At 38.2% G+C, this 22,240-nt stretch overlaps 1 protein-coding gene across 2 annotated transcripts; it reads left to right on the forward strand.

Annotated features, from left to right (window-relative positions):
• Positions 1-9,611: 9,611 nt before the first annotated feature.
• Positions 9,612-20,992, forward strand: lman1 (lectin, mannose-binding, 1). 2 transcript variants are annotated; one of them, XM_053649201.1, is made up of 13 exons: positions 9,612-9,936; positions 12,020-12,174; positions 12,271-12,378; positions 13,012-13,073; positions 13,174-13,273; positions 13,493-13,616; positions 14,561-14,619; positions 14,861-14,993; positions 16,143-16,330; positions 16,437-16,507; positions 19,181-19,337; positions 20,077-20,198; positions 20,548-20,992. In XM_053649201.1, exons 1-13 carry the CDS (start codon positions 9,627-9,629, stop codon positions 20,579-20,581), a joined length of 1,623 nt encoding a protein of 540 aa, XP_053505176.1. In that variant the 5' UTR covers positions 9,612-9,626; the 3' UTR covers positions 20,582-20,992. The 2 variants fall into 2 exon arrangements, with proteins under 2 accessions (XP_053505176.1, XP_053505175.1); XM_053649200.1 differs by having other exon boundaries at positions 9,625-9,936; positions 20,545-20,992.
• The last annotated feature ends 1,248 nt before the right edge of the window (positions 20,993-22,240 follow it).

A 22,240-nucleotide genomic window follows, 5' to 3' on the forward strand; every position in this document is an offset into this window, starting at 1 on the left:
TCGCTTACTTGGGGAAGAGATGGCAACAGGATGCACTATGTGAAGATGTAATGTGATGTTCTGGGTAATGTTCTGCTGGGAAACCCTGGATCCTGAGGTTAATGTGGATGTTACTTTGAGACGTACCACCTACCTAAACAGTGCTGCAGACCGAGTACACCCCTTCATGGTAACGGTATTCCCTAATAGCAGTGGCCTCTTTCAGCAGGATAATGCTCGCTGACACACTGCAGAAACTGTTCAGGAACGGTTTGAGGAACATGACAAAGAGTTCAAGGTGTTGACTCGGCCTCCGAATTCCCCAGATCTCAATCCGATCGAGCATCTGTGGGACAAACAAGTCCGATCCACGGAGGTCCCACCTCACAACTTACAGGACTTAAATTATCTGCTGCTAACGTCTCAGTGCCAGATACCACAGCACACCTTTAGAGGTCTTGTGGAGTCCATGCCTCGATGACTCAGAGCTGTTTTGGAGGCACAAGGAGAGCATTAAGTGGTTTTAATGCTATGTCTGATCTCTTTGTGTGTGTGTCCTATATTTGTATGCAAAGGTCGTAAATCAAATCCTCCGCTGATTTTCCCTGAAATAAACACAGATTATTTGAACATGTAACGTTAAAGACTGTAAAAGCACTCGTCCGTTTTCTCCACGTTTTCTTTCCTCCATCATTTCACGCTCAGCTGATCTCGATCCTGCAGTAATGAGCCGTGAGTCTTGTTAAAACGCAGAATTCATCTAAAAACTTATTTTCCACCGTGACATGAACAACACCAGCTGTGATTTCTGCATGAGGGGAAAAGGCAACATTTTCATTTCATTACACAAACATCAGACATGTGATTAGGATGAAAAAGAAAATAAAAAATGTTATTAACTTCAGTGACGAGTAAACGTGTGAGTGTGTGTGTGAGTGTGTGTGTGTGTGTGTGTGTCCTAAAGTTAACCTTGGAACTACTGGCATGCTTTAAAACATGAAAAAAAATGGTTTAAACACAATTTAGTATTCAAGAGTAAAATAAATATATTTAACTGATCAAAAATTAACAATCCAGACATAAATGTCTATGTATATTAGACACTAGATATTCATTTTATTAAATATGTAGGCTATTTAATACTCAAGACAAATCTGGCATTCAGCAAAGTTTAATAAATGATTAATAATGTTAAACTGAAACCTTTTTTTAAGGTCGAAGGAAACTTTAAAGCTATTTTATGAGAGTAATTTTCATAACCTTTCATCTTTTTATGTATTGCCTCTAGTCTTCAGTTGAATGAAGTAAAGGAGATTAACCGCTAGGTGGCAGCACTTACACGTGATTTCCCCTAATATTCTGAAACAGGGCGAGGTTTGAGTTTTGACCGCAAGGTGGCAGCAAAAGTCTAGGTGCTTTACAAATAAAATGAAAAATAAAGAATAAAAAGTCATTTAGAAAAAAAAAACAATTACACTATAAAAGTAGGTTGAAGTGCATTAGTAGGATGAAGAATATTTTTAAGGATAAAAAGGATGAAGGATTGCTATGAATAACATCATATCCTCAAATGATGTATTTGTCTTATTCCAGTAATTTTGTCAACAACTGCAGTTTTATTATTTCATTAAAAAATAAAGACATAATTTTTATCCAATTATAATTACATTTAATGTTGTGGAATGACAAGTTAGTTCCTGTTCTTGCTTATGTTACAGCAGCTACAAACAGTCGTTCCCTCACAAGCCCACTCTTTTTTCTCTCTCTCAATGTTAATGAGACAAAAAAACGCAGCTGGTCGTGTTACGAGAAACCGCAAAGTAGTGTAACCTCCTCTGTCCTGAAGACGTGGAAAACTTATATCTTCACCTCTGACTGTTACACAGCGCCGAACGCACAAAACTTCACCAGATCAACAATTTCATCCACTGTACACGTCCCTCTAAATGGGCTGTTACTATAGAAACGATAACGTATTAGAACGGGTGCATTGCTATTAAAATTAACGTAAATCATTTTACGAAAGCATTCTATGTGCAGTAATAAAGCCTGATTAAGACGAGCTCGGCAGAACGTGTTACACAAACCCTTTATCCAGGACTGAACGCTCTCCTAATCCAGTGTTTCGAGCCTGTAATTAGCGTGACTCGTCCAAGCCTGTAATTAGCGCTCTATGGAAATGAGACGAGGTTAACGAAGTGTGGAAAAGGGGCACAGGATTAGCGCCTTTTAGCTCGATCGCTGCTTTCACTGTTCGAACACAAACACACAAACGGTGCAGGTCGGTCTTATCCCGATCCCCGCTGTTCAGCCACAGATTGACAGCTTCCTGAATGAAGGGCCTCGGCTTTACAGCGGCCCTCGGGGGCGTCTCACTCAGCAGGGCAGGCGAGGGAAGGGCGGGGGTCTCAAGGAAGACGAAGACACAAACACTCACTTTCGATTGCCCCTGCTGATCCAGGATAACAGATAATGAGGGACACTCCAGAGAGAGTGTGTGACCTCTGACCCCTGAGCCGAGGTGGCTTTGCATCGACCGGCTGTGACTGGTCGGCTAGGAGACTAAGATGAAACGTAGTGTGAAGTCCAAAATTACTGGCAACCTTCAAGAGACTGAGAACAAATCATTTGACAAAACTATTGACACCCGATACCCATTAAAGAAGTCGTGTTGTCTCGATTAACCACTCTTTACAACCGTGCTGAGCAGAAAAGCATCTCAGAACCAGAACACAATGGCCGACTAACTCCTAAAACCGTGTGTCAAAACGATCAACACCCATCACCCTCTGAAGAACCTGTGCTGTGGTTAGGAAGGCTTGAAGAACCACTCTATACAACCGTGATGAGCAGAAAAGCATCTCACAACGCAGGCTCACTCACAACTGGAGAAAATTCAGTCAATCATTTTCACTGTAAAATATTCCTTCTACATTTGTCCCACTTCCGTTTAGACACCAGGTTAAAGAATGAATATAAATGGCTAGGACTGATAAATGATATAAATATATCGTTCTCCTGTCAGCATCATTCGCTTTGTCCCGAACTACTTTCCTTTTTTCTTTCTGTTTATTTTCTTTTTGTTTCCATCAGGTGTTCATTAAGAACTTAAGTCTCACAGTGAGGAGGAAACGTGACATTTAAATGACAAAGGAGATGCAAATGGTCCCTTTGTGCTTGGACACAATGCACTCTGTCGAGAGCTAATGGATTACTTAGTGTGAGAATAACACTACAAATTAGCCAGGACAAACATTTGGCCAGCCAATTATACGACCACAGGCCGAGAGGAAGTTATGAAGTGAGTGCTGGGTTTTCAGGAAAATGAGCTGTACAGGAGTGTAGCGTTGCTGCTTAAATGGGAAGGTTTTCCAGATGTTTTAAACGTGTTTTTTTTGCATCTGTTTTTCTGACCTCACGGCGAGTTTGCAGAGGTTTTACCCTGATGAAAACGTTACTTCCTGTTCACAAATATACAGAGCAACAGGCGTTTACATGACAACACAAAATAAATAACAAAAATGTGACAGCAGAAAAGATCACACATGATAGAAGAGACATGAGATGATTCGACAGCAGACAAAATCTTATTAATAATAACAAGAAACTGATTTGATTAATGAAGCTAGAATTCATTCTTGAGAGAACACTTTAATTTTACCGCTGGAATAATGGGAAGGTTTTCCATCCTCACAAATTCGATACCGTGTGTGTTTACATAAATTCAAGATAATTTAATCAGGTAAATAGGAAACGATTACGTGTTTACGTCGTGTTGGTGATACAGAATCATATTTTTGATTAGGGAAATCCGTCATGATTTAGTTATGTTACTTTAGCAATATTGCACTGACTGTTTTTATCGTGCTGGTAATATAAACTCATGTTATTAGAAGGATGAGTTAAATGAAAACTTTTTAACTGGAAAAAATTAAATTCAGTTCTGTTTTATGTCTCAGTTGTAAGGTTTTCACTTGACTCATTTGACTCTCATATAGGCCATCCATCCATCCATCCATCCATCTTCTATACCGCTTATCCTACAGGGTCAAGGGGAACCTGGAGCCTATTCCAGGGAGCATCGGGCACAAGGCGGGGTACACCCTGGACAGGGTGCCAATCCATCACAGGGCACGTATATCATGTTATTATATTTATTTTTGTTATTAAGTGAATAAGAAATACAATTCATCCATTAACAAAAAAAACTAGCATTGTCTGAAATTGTTGAAAACAAATATACAGCAGCTACATATAATTGTGTGGAAAACATTTCTATGCTTTGGGGAAGTATTAGTTTTGTTGATGTTCTAAGTGAATTGTGGGTATTTGCTGAAATCAACAGATTACCTCAGTCAAATCAAAACCTAAATGAATGTTAGCCAACTACACGAGTTTCAGTCAATATTTACTGAAAGAAATATTCTTTTAAAAAATTTTTTAAATTGATGATGAAAACAGAATGTTTGAATGACTTGAAAGAATGACTACTTGTAGAAGTGGGTGTGTCCAATGACGCGAAAATGTTGAGAAATGTTTATTCGAATTTGAATTTGGAGCGACTCGCCATGGTGACTGCCAATGGGAGTGAAGACAGTAGAGTGCATGTGATCCGTGATCTGCCGTGCTGACTTGCGCTTTCTCCTTCATCTCGTAGGATATCATGCATATATACGCCGGTGAATTTCATATACAATCAATCTCCCTCCAGAATGTTTCATTTTAGCTGCAAGAAAACTTGATTTGTTGTTAAAAGTGGAATGTTAGTTACTTGCACCACCCACGGATAAATGTCACTATGGCAACCAGTATTAGGAACGCCTACTTGTGACTTCGTAGTACAGCGACTACGGTAAAATTGGCGACTTGCAGCGGTAAAACTGCTGCGTATCTGTGAACGTACTTTAACACGTGCTTCCTCACGTGAAACCAGGCAACTGCATCTTTTTGAACTGCTGCTCATGTTGCATTACCGGGCACTTGAATAAAAAAGCGCTATCCGCCCTCTTCCGCATACATGAGCTCACAGACGCACATGATTGGCTACTGTCAGTATGATTGACAGAGGAAAGTGGGTATGCCCCGCCCACCCAGACAACACCGCCAATATTGCACTCTTGACTTCAAATCTCTGGACGATATGGCAAAGGTTGTTCTGTTGCACCTCTCAGGGGCTTATTAAAGTATTAAAGTCACCGTTCAGTCCTGCTAACCGCTAATCTGGACCTTCAGGAGAAGAATTTTCCTTTGACCTTTAGGGTGTCAGACGTTCAGAACCTCCAAGCAGAACTTCTTATACGTCTTGTTTTATTCTTATATGCCTTGTTTTATTCTTATACGCCTTGTTCCTCTGTGTGTTTTGACCTAACAATGTTCTACACATGAGGGACCTCCAGTGTGAGTGTGTGTGTGTGTGTGTGTGTGTGTGTGTGTGAGACAAAGCCGTAGAGAGAGCGCATGTATTGAAACATTACGCTGAAGTGGTCTAACACAGTCCTGTGTGAAGCCTCTTCTCACTATTCATCCTCACTAAAGTGCATTCAGGAGAGTGTGCTTCTCTCTCTCTCTCTCTCTCTCATTCACTCCTTATTTATAACCATGCCAAAAAAAACGAAGGACCTGAAAAAAAACAATAAAGAAAGGATTCCTTTATCTGGACGAGTGCTCACCTCTGTGCTCCCAACTCGCTTTTCAGATACCTGCACGCAAGAGAAAGGGGAAAGTGGAGAGAAAGCCAGAAACAAAGGGATATCCTCAACTTTCCTCCATCCCCCCGTCCTGCTGGAAGAGGACTCTTTTATTCATCCAAAGCCTCTCATTAACTTTGCTCATGCTGTCTTGCTCTATGGAGAAAAAAAGCCACCAATTAGTCGCTCATCAGCTCCAATTAGAGAAGACAAAAAACGAGGGGGGAACTCGGCCCCTTAAGAAGCTGAATTCTCTTCTTTCCTCAAAACTTCGAAAAGATGAAGAAACGAAAAGAAAGCGAAATCTTTTTCGATGTGTAAAAATGTCTGCTGACGTAACATATTTCAGGCGCTGCTTGTCGTTTTGTCGTCTTCAGTATATATTTTACATGAAGTTAGCTAGTTTAAAAGAGATTACTAACTTTTCTGTCACTTCTGTTGACTAGCTGTTATTCTGTAATCAGCAGGAGATTACATAGAGTGGATATAAAAAAAAAGCTTACACACCCCTGTTCAAATGGCAGATTTTGTGAGGAAAAAAAATTGAAACCACGATAAATCGTGTCAGAACTGTTTCTACCTTTATTGTAGAATTTTAACATATTAATTAAAGTGAAAAACAATAAGAATTATTTTAGGGGGAAAATGAAACATGTACAATAATAAAATGTACAATAACCTGGTTGCATAAGTGTGCACACCCCTACAGTAATACTCAGTGGAAGCTGCTTTAGATTTAATCACAGCATTCAGTCTTTTTGGGTGAGAGTCAGTCAGTTTAGCACGTCTTGACTTTTTTCTCTCGTTAATCTGTCTGTCTCTCTTTCTGTATCACTGTACGTCTCTCTCACTGTCTCTCATTGTCTATCTCTCACTGTCTGTCTGTCTCTCTCTCTGTATGTATATCTATCTGTCTCACTGCTTGTCTGTTACTGTCACAATATGTCTATCTGTCTGCATTTGTCTGTTCCCCTCTTTATATCCCTCTTTTGCACTGTCCATCTGCCTGTCTGCTTCTTGTACTGTCTGTCTCTCTCATTATCTGTCTTTCCATCTCTCTCACAGTGTACACAAATGGTTTTGCTCCTTAATAAAGTAGAATTTTTGCTCTGTCTGTCTGTCTGTGTATCACTCTCTCACTGTCTGTCTGTCTGTGTATCACTATTTTACTGTCTGTCTGTCTGTCTGTGTATCACTCTCTCACTGTCTGTCTGTCTGTGTATCACTCTCTCACTGTCTGTTTGTCTCTGTATCACTCTCTAACTGTCTGTCTGTCTGTCTCTGTATCACTCTCTCACTGTCTTTCTGTCTGTGTATCACCCTCTCACTGTCTGTCTCTTTATCAATCTCTCACTGTCTGTCTGTGTCTGTATCACTCTCTCGCTGTCTGTCTGTCTCTGTATCACTCTCTTGCTGTCTGTCGGTCTCTGTATCACTGTCTCGCTGTCTGTCTGTCTCTGTATCACTCTCTTGCTGTCTGTCTCTCTCACTTTCTGTCTGTTTCTCTTTCAGTCTGTCACCATCTGTCTGTGTCTTTTTGACTGTCTTTCTCTATCAGTCAATCTCTTTGTCACTGTGTGTCTCTGTCTTTCTTTCAGACTGTCTGCCTCTCTCTAATTGTCTGTCTGTCTGTTTCTCTTACTGTCTATCTGTCTCAAACAGTCCTCCTCTCTATTTCTCTTTATCCATGTATGTCTCTCTCTGTCTCTTTCATCTCCTTGTCTGTCTCTCTCGCCACCTGTCTCTCTCTCAATATAATTCTCTTGTCTTGTGATTATACAAGAGGAGCTACAATATTTTTTTTGTCCTCTCAGAGAGAGGTTTTTTTGAAGCAGTTAATTCGCAGATTGCTCTTAATCCCCTTAAAGGCATTAATTAACACCAAGTGATACCCTAATTTCCTGCAGAGGGGCGGGGCTTGATGAGCCTCGCTAATAAAATTACCTCATTAATGTCTTTAATTGTTCACAGTAACTCGTTGAGCGTTAGTCTGATGCTGTTTGAGCGGAGGGGAGGGGAGGGGGGAGTTTGCTTTCACTCGTTTTATTCCCTCCATAGTGGGCAGGTCTAAATAATGAGGGCCACAGCCTGGGAGATAGAATTAGGAACGAGGGCCACTTCAACAAATATTTGAGCTCTTTTAAACCTGGCCCTTGTACACCAATCACTTGCCCATTAATTACTTCCAGATGGGATTTTGTAGAAATTTTCTTGCCAAACAGCACACACACACACACACACACACACACACACACACACACACACACACTCTCTCTCTCTCTCTCTTCACAACCTCTTCCTGTGATAAGGACAGGCTTCATTCTTTTGTCTGTTGTTTTTGTCATCGAACATTAATTACCACACTGCCCAGGTCAGCCTCAGCCTAATGCGGTGATGTTTAAATGGACAACATGTAAATAACGTCGATGCTGTCTGTATTCATTTATTAATGTTGCTTCAAGAGGTCAAAAATTAAATGTACACGATGTCCCACGTACCCCAAATAAAGTCGATCAGCTGACACATTTGCTAATTTGGTATACAAGGTTTCCTTCTTTAGTTCTGCACTGTAGCGCCAAGGTTAACGTAGCTAACAAATCATTTTTCCTCTAAATCATCAAACCCCACTCAAACGACTTTCTCAGTGACACCGTTCGTATAAAAAGTTTTGAAAACTGAGCAGAAATAAATCAGTGGCTATAGTAGTAGCTACTGATTTTTAAATTGGTAGCTATACAATCACTTCTAATATATATCTCCGCCTTCAGAATTTAGGCCATGCCTCCTACCCGAGTCTGACACCAAACTGTAACCGATTCAGCTTTAAGACAGAGCAACGACTAATAGATAATATAAAAGTCAAACTGATTTCAGTTTCATACCAAAATTCCTAAACATCTGTGTCAACTTTACATAACGTATCCTCAAGATATGGAAATGTATAATATGTAAAGAATAAAACACGCAGAGTTGTGCAGTTATAGGAAAATAGTCAACAACAGAGTGATGTGATGAAGCAGAGTTACACTAACCACCCTGAACAGCACGTTCCCCAAACGTTTATGCATCTTATACCACAGCGATTTGTCAACAAGTACGAATTTTATTAATTAAACAGTGACACATCTTTTTTATCCATTTAGAGTTACATTTAGGGTTAGAGAACGTCTGTGAAACAAGCTAGTTCCTGTTCTCACTTCCCGTCACGTAACCAACACCGACTCCATCTCTGACAGGCGCGCTGCTGCAAATATACAGGTTTATATTAATGCGCTCGCTGTAGTACTTTATCGTTTCTATAGTAACAGCTCATCCACAGGGACTTGTACGGTGGACCCTCCACTGATAATAAACAGCTTTTTTTTTTTAAATCATTGATCTGTAAAGAGATGTTTATGTAACATGAATGGAAGGAGTCTCCAGTGTCAGTGCTTTGTAACAGTCAGAGTTTAAAGCTGTGACTTTAAGTTTTGCGACATCTTCAGGATGGAGGACTTTACGCTTCTTTGTGTGACAAGCTGCATGTTTTTTGTTTTTTTTTGTCTTATTAACGTTAAGAGAGAGAAGAAAATCAAGAGAGGCTGGTGAGGAAACGACCGTTTATAGCTGCTATAACATAACTAACTTGTTTCATGGATGTTCCACAGCATTAAATGTAACTGTAATAGAATAAAATGTACAACCTGTCATTCTTTACGAAATAATGAGTTAATAATTAATAATGGGCAAATTGCTGTGGTATGAGAGGAATAAAACACTTATTATTAGGAAATTAATCAACTATGGAATTTTTAACCTATTCCTTACATGTTATATTATGTTATGTTATATTACATGGAATCTTCAAAAACATTTTTTAAGCCCCACCAAAAAAACCAAATAAAAAAACAGCTTTAACAAAAATATGTAATATTGATATTGTTATAATGATATGTACACGTAGCCGTTCGGTGGATTTCAATGCGCGCGCTCGCCTCCGACCAATCAGAGAGCGCCCTGTTGGCCCTTCGAGGTGTTTCCCGTCATGCCGTGCGCGAGGCGGCGATTCGTCAGCAGCCAAACAGGTCCGAAAAGATGGCGGTGTCCATGGCGAAGCTCCTGGCCGCACAGCGGTGTCTGCTCCTCGTCTCAGCGCTATTTCACTACTCGGTTCGGTGCGAAACAGCAACCGAGGAGCCGCCGCATCGCCGCTTCGAGTATAAATACAGCTTTAAAGGTCCTCACCTGACTCAGAGCGACGGAATGATCCCGTTTTGGGTTCACACTGGCAGTAAGTTCAGCTCTTCTGTAGGTTTAAGTTTATCATGGTTGCTACTGAGGATTCTCCATATTCTCCATACCCTTTCTTCACAAATATCACGATACATGCGTCAAAAAAAAATGCGCAAAACTTTCAGAATCGAGCTGAGAGTAGATGAGGAAAAGATGCTGGGCAGTTGTGGGGACTGCGCATGCGCAGTAAGTTCAACAAAACTTGGGTCAAGTTCCCCCTGACTTCTTTTTCTTCTTTATACTTCATTTCAGTTGTGTATTTAATAATTATCCATCGTCCTACCCATATATACAGTTAGATTTAATCCTAAATCAACACTATCAATTAAAAAAACAAACAAACTAATAACAACAAGCTTGAGAGAGTCATTAATGGGATAAATAACACTAGAGAACTTCTTTTTCCTGTCAGGCTTCGCAGATTCCTAAAATATTAAAATCTGATCATTTAAGATCGCTTTAAAAGAGTAATCACAACACACACACACACACACATGCTGAAAATGTATATAAACCCAGTACAGGATTTTTAATGAATTGAAACAGAAATCACTTTTTTTTTTTAAAAAAAAAAAAGGTGCACATTACAAATCTGTAAAACTTCTTATTATCTTTTGCAGATTAAAGCACGAATTATCGCCGATGGTTCAATTCGTATTGAATTATTACGTGTGTCATGACCCGATTGTCATTCGTGTTGACTTTTGTCTTAGCAAGGTGGATTATATGACTGTTATAAAGCTCTGACACTGGAGACTCGTTCCATAAACGTTAAAGAAACGACTCCGTATGGAAAACGCCACCGTATTAACGATTACATGTGTTCTTTAAAAATCTGTTTATTAATAGCCTATTTGAGCGTCCAGCGTAGAAGTCCATATGAACGAGCTGTTAGTATAGAAATGATAACGTTTTAATATAGATATAGTCATTGGTCATATCACATCACAAGAGCTCGGTATTTTCCGGAAAAGTGTCGATGACTTTCGGTAAAGACGAATCGGCAAAACTGATAGATAAATGATGTAACTTATTTCAAACAAATCAAAAAATGTCAACGACGTTAAATATAGACCTGGAAAAACCTCTGATCGCATGCTGAGATTTCAGATATTTATCAACAAATGCATTCAGATGCATCTGTAACTGGAAAGTGATAGCAAAAACGCCTTCAGTTAAAATATTTCCACTTCCCAACCTTGAAAGTTGTTGTTTTTATTTAAAGAATGTAGCACAGCGAGTTCAAACTGTTAACGCACATATATATCACACGCCTTGCTTATCAGAGCTTTGTACACAGCTCAGGGTCAATATCTGAGCTACAAAACATTCAAATGTGTCTTCTGGGTGTTTTTTTATTTATTTTTTTCCATGAGGTGTGATTAGTAAAGAGTTAAAATCAGAGACTGTGTTCCTGTGGGGTAAAGATCTCCGTTGCAACACGTCCAACGTTCTCACTAAAGCCGAGTGCGAATCTCAGAAACGCCGACTCAACTCGCCTCGCCTCGCACTGCGTGACGTTGTTGTTCGGCGTTGTAGTGTGCGATCACTACCTGATCGTTTGCAGATGAGGCGCACACACACACTACACGATCACTGATTGAGGAAGAACGCGACAGATCCCCAAATCCCGTGTTCTCATGAAAATAAACACGACGGCTGTTTGTCACGTGGCTCAGTTGTTTTGTATCTAAACGAGAAAGAAGAGAAAATGTGGAGGAAGGATTATTATTAGGGATTATTAGAGCTGCTGGCCATGAGGATCGTCTGGTCTTCAAAGCGAAGCGGAGGTACTGTACCGTGCACCAACAGGAACCTCGCAGCTCGTTTGGTTATGACAAGCCGAGAGTGATTTTGATTGTGTTTGCATTCTTCCCTCACTCTCCCACACAGATAGAGCGATGATAAGCTAAATCCATGTTGCACAGTTGTGTAGAAAACGAGTACATGCATGTGAACATAGAGTTATTGGCACACTGAAAGCATTAAACCATATTTTTATTTTGTTCTAAGAATGTGATTGGTGATTGAGCTTGTATGCCATGCTTAGAAGCTCATCCTGACTTCTACCTCATTCCCAGATGCGATCCCAAGTGCCGATCAGATCCGGATCACACCATCTCTTCGCAGTCAGAGGGGCTCAGTTTGGACCAAAACTCCCGTGAACTTCGAGCACTGGGAGGCCGAGGTGGCGTTCCGTATATCCGGACGAGGGAGAACTGGAGCTGACGGACTGGTACGTTTAAAAGAAAAGAAAAAAAACACTGAGGGAAGGAATTGTCGGATTTGACTTGTTGTGTGTGTTTTAAACCTGTGTGTGTGTTTTGCGTAGGCCATATGGTACACACAGGATCAGGGTCTGGAGGGTCCAGTGTACGGAGCTGCTGATCAGTGGAACGGCTTGGGAATTTTCTTTGACTCCTTTGACAATGACGGGAAGGTTGGTTTGGACACCATTTTGTTTCTTTAATCACTTAGTCAAATGTTTTGTAAAATGGAGGATATTAATGAATTTAACATCTATACGAATTCACTTGAATCGGTAGCAATGTTTCCATCCATGGAAACTGGAAATATTTGTTTGTGAATTTTGGGATATCACATTTAAAAAGGAAAAAAAAAAACAATGGATTTGAATACAATTTTCAAAATGCGCATAAAAAAGTCTAATTTTTTGTTTATTCGCCAATAAGCTACAACGGAAGCACGTTTTCCGAGTAAATTAAAATAAATTCATCAAAAACGTCATATGACTTTGCCCCTGCAAAACGGAAAAGTAAAAAATGGCGGAGAGCGAGGTGCGCCAGTTTCCCCAGAAGTGACGGTTTTGTTCTCTTGAACACACGGGATGGAAACGGTTCTTTATTCGCAAATGTTTGTGCGATTATTCCAATTTTTGGCACAAGTTAAATTTGCAGCTTGGGTGGAAACGTGGCTGGCGATACTTTGAGTCACTCACATGAGAGTGAAACGCATGCTCCACGATGTTAAATGTAACTATCTCTATTGATTATTTTCCTGTAACAGCACCACACCCACTGTTTTATTCCTCCTTATCGTTTTGCTATTTTAGAAAAATAATCCGGCCATCCTCGTCGTGGGAAACAACGGCAAACTTATTTACGATCATCAGAAGTAAGGAAACACTGGAAGTAGTGTGTCGTGTGTGTGTGTGTGTGTACACCCTCCCTGATTTCTAGGTTGGTTTAATAAATCAGCTTTTTGTCCCACACAGCGATGGTTCGACCCAAGCCCTGGGCACCTGCCTCCGAGATTTCAGGAATAAACCGTATCCAGTCCGAGCCAAAGTCACCTACTACAGGAAGACGTTAACGGTAATGAGTTTTTCAGTTAAAAATGACCTCAGGTCAGAGGATGTAATTTAATCCTGTACTTGCACTAGAAACGCTCTAGTGCCTCTTGTGGGCGTGGCCTATTCACTAAGTATTGTTTATAAATAAGTTCTTATAAATGTTTGTACACTTTCAGTGACTGGAAAATAAAGTCTTATAGTCTGGGAAAACTGTTCTCCGTTCTCACAATGCTTTTTCCAGGTTATGATCAATTACGGATTCATGCCGGGGAAGGACGATTATGAATTCTGTGCCAAAGTGGAAAACATGGTCATTCCGTCCACGGGATTTTTCGGCATTTCGGCTGCTACAGGAGGACTCGCAGGTCTGAGAGCTAAAATAGAAATTGCACTACACTTTTATTTTTATACGTCTGTGTAAAAGCAGTGTATTTATTTGAATAATTATTGCTTTTTAAACGCATCTCACATCACTCTGTAAACTGTTTACTCTAGTTCTTTTCTTTGTACTTCATGTTAAAAAGGTGTTAAAAAGGTATGTTTTTATAAATTAATTGTTTATTTGACCCTTTTTTTGTACCTTTATTCTATTAACACTTTTTTTATTTTACCCTTATTTTTTTTGTATTCCATATAAAAAATTTCATTTGTATTTATTAGCGTTTCTTTTTATTTGATCTTGTATTCATTACTGTTTTTTATTTGTTCTTCTAACTATACTTCTATTTTACTTCTATTCTAAAGAAATCTTTACTTCTATTTATTTTCTTCGTACATCATATTTTTTAAAAAAATCTTTATTTAAAATTTTTTTTACACTTCTTTGTACATCATATTAAAGAGCTTTAGTTTTGTTTATTTTATTAATGAATTTTCAGTCCTTCATTTCTTTGTACTTATTTATTTATTTGGTTTATTATTTTTTTATTAATGCTATAAATTTTTCTTTATTAATTTTATAAATGTATTTTTTCAATTTTATTAAAGTTTTTTTTTTTATTTTGCTCCTTTCTTTGTACTTCATGTTAAAATTTATTTTATTAATTATTTATTTATTTTTACTTCATATTAATAACCTTTTACTTACTTTGTCCTTCATGTGTAAATATCCTCATTTTTATTTATTTTACTAATATCTTGATTTTACTCTTATTTTCTTTGCACATCATATTTTTAAAAAAATCTTAACTTTATTTTATTAACTGTTTTTTTTTTTTTTTTTATATTACTCCGTGTGTGTGTGTGTGTGTGTTCACTGCCTCAACACAGTTGATTTATTCTTGTACATTTGGGTGTTTATTTGTTCCAGATGACCATGATGTCCTGTCGTTCCTGCTGTTCAGATTAACCGAGCCCGGACAAAACCTGGTACCTTTTTTACTTTTTCTCTCTCCACCACACACCACACAGTACTCGTCCACACACTTAAGCGACGTTAGAAAAAACCCTCAGTCCTTATTTCATAAGTGTTCACCAATTACTCCATTCTTTTGTGGGTCGTAATTGGAGTAGGAGTGTGTGTGTGTGTGTGTGTGGCCTCCCGTGAGCTCTGAATGTGTGTTTTGTTTCGTTCTTTTCTTTTTTTTTTTCTTTTTTTTTTTTTGCGAAGCCTCCACCTGAACAAGAGATTCCCAAAGAGGAGCAGGACAAGTACCAGGAGGAATTTCAGAATTTCCAGCAAGAGCTAGACAAAAAGAAAGAAGAGTTTCAGAAGGAGCACCCCGACGTCCACGGGCAGCCCAGTGAGATACACACACACACACTCTCACACACACTCCACCTCAAACACGAAGTCCTGCTTTGACAACAGAAGCCTTTCACTGAGGACGTAATGGACAAATTAGAGAAAAATTAGGAAAATAAGCTTCAGTAGTGGCACACAGCTCTTAAACTTCAGGTCAAAACACACCATGCATTTGCTTTGTTTTCTCGTATTTTAATGTATTTAAGAGGTGTTGCCCTTTAATTCATTTACCGGTAACAGCAAATCCGAGTTAACCCTAAACACTCATTTTTATCGGCTCTATTTCTGTTTTAACAAAAGGTTTTTAAACTTTACAGTAAGGACGAGACACAGAAAGGTACCCCATGTTACGAAAGCTTATTTAGCACAGTTAAATGTAAAACTATAAGGATACATCATTAAATTATTATAAACCAACATTATAATTGTTTTTTCATTGCACTGATGGTAAAATCCATGACCATGACGTGGGTCGTTAACGTTAACTCTTTCTATTACGCTGCAGCTGTTTTGTCATTCATATCCATTGTTGATGCGAAAGCAGATTCGTTCTGAATCTTTTTCTTTCGCTCGCTAACTTTTCAGAAATTCTTTTAAAATTTTACGAAACATTTCGATGGGAACGCGGCTAGTTGAGAAATAAAACTAGCTATTTTTTCTTGATGGTGTTATTCATTTCATACAGATCATGCGAGCTTGTAACTTTATGGAGGAATGTAGAGTTTCTGGGGGGTGGGACTTTAAATGAAATGAAACCTCAGTTTGCGGTCTGTGTGTGTATTTGTTTTGTTGCAGTATTTTGAATGTCATTGCAACATGACTAAGGTTAGCTTTAAAGTTAATGAATAAATTAAAACTGTGATTAAATCCAGAACGGGCTTTTTATTCAAGGTTAAATACTTAAAAGATGCGTTACAATTTTGGAAAGAACGTCTATGCATTTTTTATATATATATATATATATATATATATATATAATATAATATAATATAAAAAAATTTATTATTTTTTTTTTTAAATGGAGTTAACTCCTGTAGCGAAGTGAAGTGCTAGTTAGTGCTGGCTTGCTAGTTAGTTAAGACAGTGTGTTGGACGTTCTGCTGTCTCTGCGTGATGTTCCAGTGATCTGAATTCTCCTCTTCCTCAGTGGAGGATCTGTACGAGAGCGTGAGCGACCGCGAGATCCGTCAGGTGTTCGAGGGTCAAAACCGAATCCACATGGAGATTAAACAGCTGAACCGGCAGCTGGCCATGATCCTGGACGAGCAGCGCCGCTACGTCTCCGTCATCACCGAGGAGATCTCCAAACGCTCAGGACAGGCCCAGTCGGGGCAGGTACGACCACAGTTAAACCCTGAAAGAAAAAAGTCACAAAATATACAAACACCCCAAACGCTGGTGAACAGCGATGTAAAAACATCTTGTGTTAATGTTTGTTCAGGGTCCGAGTCAGGAATCAGACACGATAATCACGAATCAGCAGGAAGTCCTGCGCAACCTCAACGAGTTAAGGTGAGCTTTAATGAAGTGTCCTGTCTCCAGCATCACAATTCAACACACAGCAAGAAGGCTTTACAAGACAACTACACAATACAAACAACATTAAAAACTAGCGTAACATCACACGTGAACAGATTCAAAACGCGTGTAATCGTTGACACAGTGACGTTTTCTGTAAGGAGATGTTCAAGGTTTATGGGAAGAGTCTCCTCCATTGTCGGAGCTTTGTAATAGTCAGAGGTAAAGTTGTTCTGTTTACAGTGGTATTTATAATAAACGTGAAATAAACACGTGAATGTCTGCAAAAAAAAAAAGGAAAGAAAAACAATCCTGAAGTGAAATCCAGGACAACGTCGCTGCCGTAAATCTGCGTTAAACCCAGCAGCTGAGGTGTCTGATCTCAGTGAGTAATCCAGCGTTAATCACTTCCTCAAGTGAAATCCTCCTCCGCGCACACGCACACACTCTGCCCTGAATGATAAACCCCACTGACCCCCTCCCCTTCACTTTTAGTTGCTTTGACGTGCTGTGTTATGCTCATGAGAAGATGATGAGGAGGAGAACACATTCTCTTCCGTGGCCGATATATTGAGTTCAAATCCCATAATGACTGTTGCTCGTTTTGCTTCTTAGGAAGGGATTTCTACTGCACTATATGATGCAGATCCGTGGTTTCACTGACGTTTATGTTGAGATTTTTCAGTCATTTCTATGCAAATTAGTTACAATGCTGCAAATCCATGCAAATGCTCTTCACTTCCCCACTCGCAACTTTAATTCCTACCTGCAGTTAGTTCCTGTTTACTGTTTTACGCACAAAACTGAGGTACAACGTAATGGAAAAATGGAAGAATAATGAAATGAGCTTATAAGGAAGGTGAGTGTAAATACAGTAGCAAGTATAGTTGCCGTGATTTTGTAAATCTAATCTGAGGAGGTAGCTAGTACAAAGCGTAACGTAAATCAAAGAACTGTTTTTCACAATGATGAGGCAGTCCTTCCAGGATTTCACGAGTTTGTGATCGCGGAATTGAATGCAAAATTAAGGAAACGGCTCAGTTTTCCAGGGAGCTTGGCATTTTTCAAAATTACCTCAGATTTTCCGCAGATTCGGGCTGAGATGCGTCACGTGATGTCATCACAACGTAACGAGTGTTCAGCTGTAGCCCTCTTCGATTCACACGTGTCGAACATGAGTACAGCTAAAAGGTCTCGTTTACTAACAAACATCACTGCGTTTTCACCGATTCTAAGAGTTTTCCGCAAAATGAAAGTGCACAAAATTCCACCAGTTGCATCGCAAATTTTGGGGGGAGAAAATAAAAAAACAAAACGCAGCAAAATCGAGCGGTTTTCTGGCACAACAATCACAAAAAACTCCTGAACGGTCTGATTAACGCGTTGTGTGTTGTACAGTCTCACTCTTAACTACATAACGTAGTAGGGGTTAGTACTCACTACTCAATGTGGCGGTTTGCTCTTTTGGGTTAATCCACTTCTTCATATTGTTTGAATTATGTTGCAGATTTATCTCTGATCTTGTATAGATTAGCAAAATAATCTGTAAAGATAAGCGTCGAACGCTGAATTAATCTATTGACCTGAGCATACGTCTGATAAAATCGTGCAGTCGAAACAAAAAGGCTTTTGCTTTGTATGTAGGTCATTTAGAACAAATGTAGATGAGACGAAGGGTTTAATGTGTGTCTCAAGGGACGTTTTGGGATCTAATGCTTGTCTGAACATCTGTGAATCAAGTTAGTTCCTGTCCTCAGCTTTAAACTTTTAAGTTACAGCTTTACCTCTGACTGTTACAAAGCGCTGACACTGGAGACTCCTTCCATACATGTTATATAAGTGCTTTTATGATGCTTTTATAAGTCCCGTACAAAAGCTTCCGACCAATCAGAATTCAGCAGGGTTTTTTTTAAGCATAAGTGACTATTCATCATGTATTTTTTGTTTGTTTTTTTGTTTTTTAACTGCTTGCATGTTAAATCTTTGAGGGAAAATGTACGCTTTTCTTCACGCCTCACTGACAGCCTTGATCTGAAATACACAACCTGTCTCTGACCCTATTCTGATTTGAACGCCATTTTGTGTGAAATTAAACGATGTTAAAGGTAAGCATGTCATCTCTTTATGTCTAATCCTTTTTCTTGTAATTGTGTGCAATATGTTTAAGAAGGAGAACATGGTTTTTGGGGGGATTCATTTAGCTGTCTAATTTAAAGCTGGATTTTGAGAATTATTATTTTTAGTTATGGGTGAAGGATTATGGGGTTAGATCAGGGAAAACATGCTGTAATATTTGCATGTCATTTACATTTGAAGAATTTCGCTTCAGCGTGTTAAGGTTTGAATGTTTTGTTGCAGTGACGGTGCTTGGCCATTAGAGGCGATGTAAAACCTTTTGCCTTGATTTATCAACTGTATAAAGCACAAACCTTTTACTGAGTAACTTTTTTTGGACTTGGACAAAAATCCTGAAATTAATTTAAACAATACGTTATTAGTAAACTGGTTTAGGAGCCTAAATATTTATTTTGGAGTTTATTAGTATGTATTCTGTGACACTGAGGTTACTGAGAGAGTGAATGTCTGTGTATCATTTCTACACAAGGTAAAAATATAAACATATTTAATATTCTCTTGTGTGTGTGTGTGTGTGTGTGTGTTTAATAGAAACAGTTTTTCAGTGGCGGTGCAGCAGCTGAGTGTAGCGCAGCAGGGAAACGCCGGCGCTTTGGGCACGTACGAGACGATCCAACACTTTAACGACATCAAAGAGCATCTACACGTCGTCAAGAGGAACGTCGAGCACATCATCCAGAGAAACGCGGTGAGCTCGCAGTGCACAATATTTCATACGCAAAGTCGTAATTATCAAGAAAAAATATTAATGTAGAATAATGAATACAAGATTTGAGAATTTTTCTCTTTAATTTTTATTTATTTATTTATTTTGCATATTAAGCTGAGACTTGGTTTCAAATATACAATAAAATAAAATATAAAACCAAAAATAATGCATATTTCTGTACGTATTATACATAAGCACAAGTTAATCTTTAATGAAAAGTGCAATATTAATATGTATAGTGTTAATCATAAAAACATTTATTATTATTATTATTATTATTATTATTATTATTATTATTATTATTTACTTTTTAAAAGCAGCTGAAACTATTTGAACACATTGAAAATACATCAATACATACATAGGAAAAGGAAAAATATATATACATTTGAATATTAATAAAAATAAGCATTTTGATGCATTATAAACATTAACCCGAGGTGGAAACTCCAAATTCTATGCGATGTAAACCTAATTAAATTCCAATTTTAATTTTTTATTTTTGATAATTTTCCAAAGAATGTACTGGACTAAATGATCTATATTTTTATTCCATTAAAGCAGAGAAAACCCGAATGTGGCTTTTTCGCATGCTGTTCTTGATAAAGTGACGCAAACGACGGCGGTATTCTTGTGTCTGTACGTTAAAGATGCTTACGACGTTAATGCCAGTAATTATTTTGCTGTGGTTCATTTTTGCTCGCGTTTCCCTCCTCAGGCTCCAGCGGAGAAGCAGAAATGTCCTGAGCCGCCTCCTCCTCCACCCTGTCTCTCCACAGCGCACTTTGTCGTCTTCGTCGTTGTTCAGACGCTGCTGTTTTTCGGATACGCCATGTACAAGTGAGTTTCATCTGCGAACAACTTTTATGAAGAAATAAAAATCCCTCAACACGGCTTAGACCAAACTCTCGTGTGTAAACATTTACTGATTCTGTCTGGTTATTTTCCCTGAACATCGATCAAATAAACTCTATACAGTATTTAAAAATTTTATTTACTGAACACATTTCAGCCTGTTGTAATTATCCATACTGTATACTCTCCATCCTAATGGATGTGATTGTGATTGAGTCATTTTACTGTTACGTTTAATAAATATGAGAAATAAATTCTTCTGTTTTAGTTCATTAAATCTAATAAAAATTCTCTCTCTCTCTCCCTCTCTCTGTCTCTCTCTTTCTTTCAGAAGCCAAAAGGAAGCAGCAGCGAAGAAATTCTTTTGATGAACTTTTGCCAGACTCATCACAGTCGTCTAGTTTTGTTGCAAAAACTTCATTGTTCTAAGTTATTCTACTTGAAAGCCTGAAGTATTTTTTTAATTTGATCAGAATTGTACAGGGTGTAAATGAGTGATTTTGTTCCCATTCTTGGTTTAAAGTCCCTTAAATCTCATGTATTAATATATTTGATTAGTGTTATGAATTTCTACTTCAGTCTGTATCGCTTCAGGAAACCAACCACTGTCCCTCTGAGACCGTTGTCGTTCTACTGTAGAAACATGATCTTTTATATCATACGTTGTTTAGAGGGGAAAATGCTGTCTATTCCTGAAGCCTTGTAGCCAAACTGCCAAATTATTATTACTTTATTTTTTTTCCTGAACAATTTACATAAACAGAAATCCAAACCCACAAGAGTGGTCTCGTTATTTAGCGCTGACCTCTGTGACCTTGGCACAGCATATAAAACGCACGTTTATTTCTTACATTTTATATTTATATTTTATATCTTTCTACTGAAAAAGTATTTTTCTTAAAGTAAGGAGATATTTATTTAACATTTACGGAAGGAGTCTCCAGTGTCGACGCTTTGCAACAGTCAGACTGTTTTACAGCTGTGTGAATCTTTGTTCTCCCACAGAGGAGTTTACGCTTCTTTGCGTTTATACCTGCCATAACTTAAGCTAAATGTTAAATGTAACTATAAATGGACAAAAAAAGTGTGAAATGTTGTACTTTAAAGAATAACGTTATAATAATTGGGAAATTTCCGTGTTATAAGAGGAATAAAACACTTCGGAACATCTTGTTATAGAAAAATAATCAACTTTGAGGTAGTTACATTAACACCACTTCATCACACCATCCTGTCGTTGATTAAGGAGAATTTACTCCAGATGTTTCCCAATGAAAAATGTTTTAGGATGCTTAAATATACAACAAATCCTTTTTGAGCTTGTGTTCTTTTATTTTTATATATATATATATATTTTTTTTTTTATATATATCTCAAGCCAAAACGTTTTACTGAACAACAAATGGGTATAGGTTTATATAAAAGTTTAGGTTCTTCTAAAAGCCACATTCTGGTGTTTCTGTGGGGAAAATTTGTTGACTTTCTAGTTTTTAAAAAAAACCCCACCAGCTAGACCCAAGTTGTGACATTTGTGAGAGGTGCATGTTGCTTTTCCTGGTCATGAATGGAGAAGAGGTTCCTGGTGAGAGCGGCGCTGTGTAAACACTGATCATGCTCACACCCCCTCGTTCTGCTTCTTTCACTCTTACTTTAACACACTGTGTAAACGTAAGGATTAAGAGACACTTTTAGCTGGCTCTGTGACGCTCCCCTTCTCCTCGTTCTAATTAGCTGTGTACGGGATTCACTTAACAATTAAAAACAGCAGAGGTGGAAATCTTCACCACAGGAGGCTTTACAAATACACACTGTAACAACAAATATTTGTTCGAAAGAAGGTTTATTTATATCTGTAGCTTTTTAATCAAGATATCAAAAGAAATTTTATCCGAATTTGGCCTTAAATATGTGGAAATTTGTTCTGAGTGTATTTTTAAACATTAATTTGCTGAAAAAAATCATTATTTAGAATAGAATGAATTAGAATTGATATTTGTCCACATACCAGATTAGAAGTTGTACCCATG

This window comes from Ictalurus furcatus, chromosome 18 (assembly GCF_023375685.1).
Source record: "Ictalurus furcatus strain D&B chromosome 18, Billie_1.0, whole genome shotgun sequence".
Taxonomy (NCBI): Eukaryota; Metazoa; Chordata; class Actinopteri; order Siluriformes; family Ictaluridae; genus Ictalurus; species Ictalurus furcatus.

Excerpts from the sequence above, each read along its gene's own strand:
- lman1 (XM_053649200.1), top strand. The coding sequence starts at position 9,627 with ATGCGCGCGCTCGCCTCCGACCAATCAGAGAGCGCCCTGTTGGCCCTT. Across the intron at positions 13,617-14,560 it reads TGCTACAGGAGGACTCGCAG|ATGACCATGATGTCCTGTCG; the intron begins GTCTGAGAGCTA and ends TATTTGTTCCAG. Across the intron at positions 16,331-16,436 it reads GACAGGCCCAGTCGGGGCAG|GGTCCGAGTCAGGAATCAGA; the intron begins GTACGACCACAG and ends ATGTTTGTTCAG.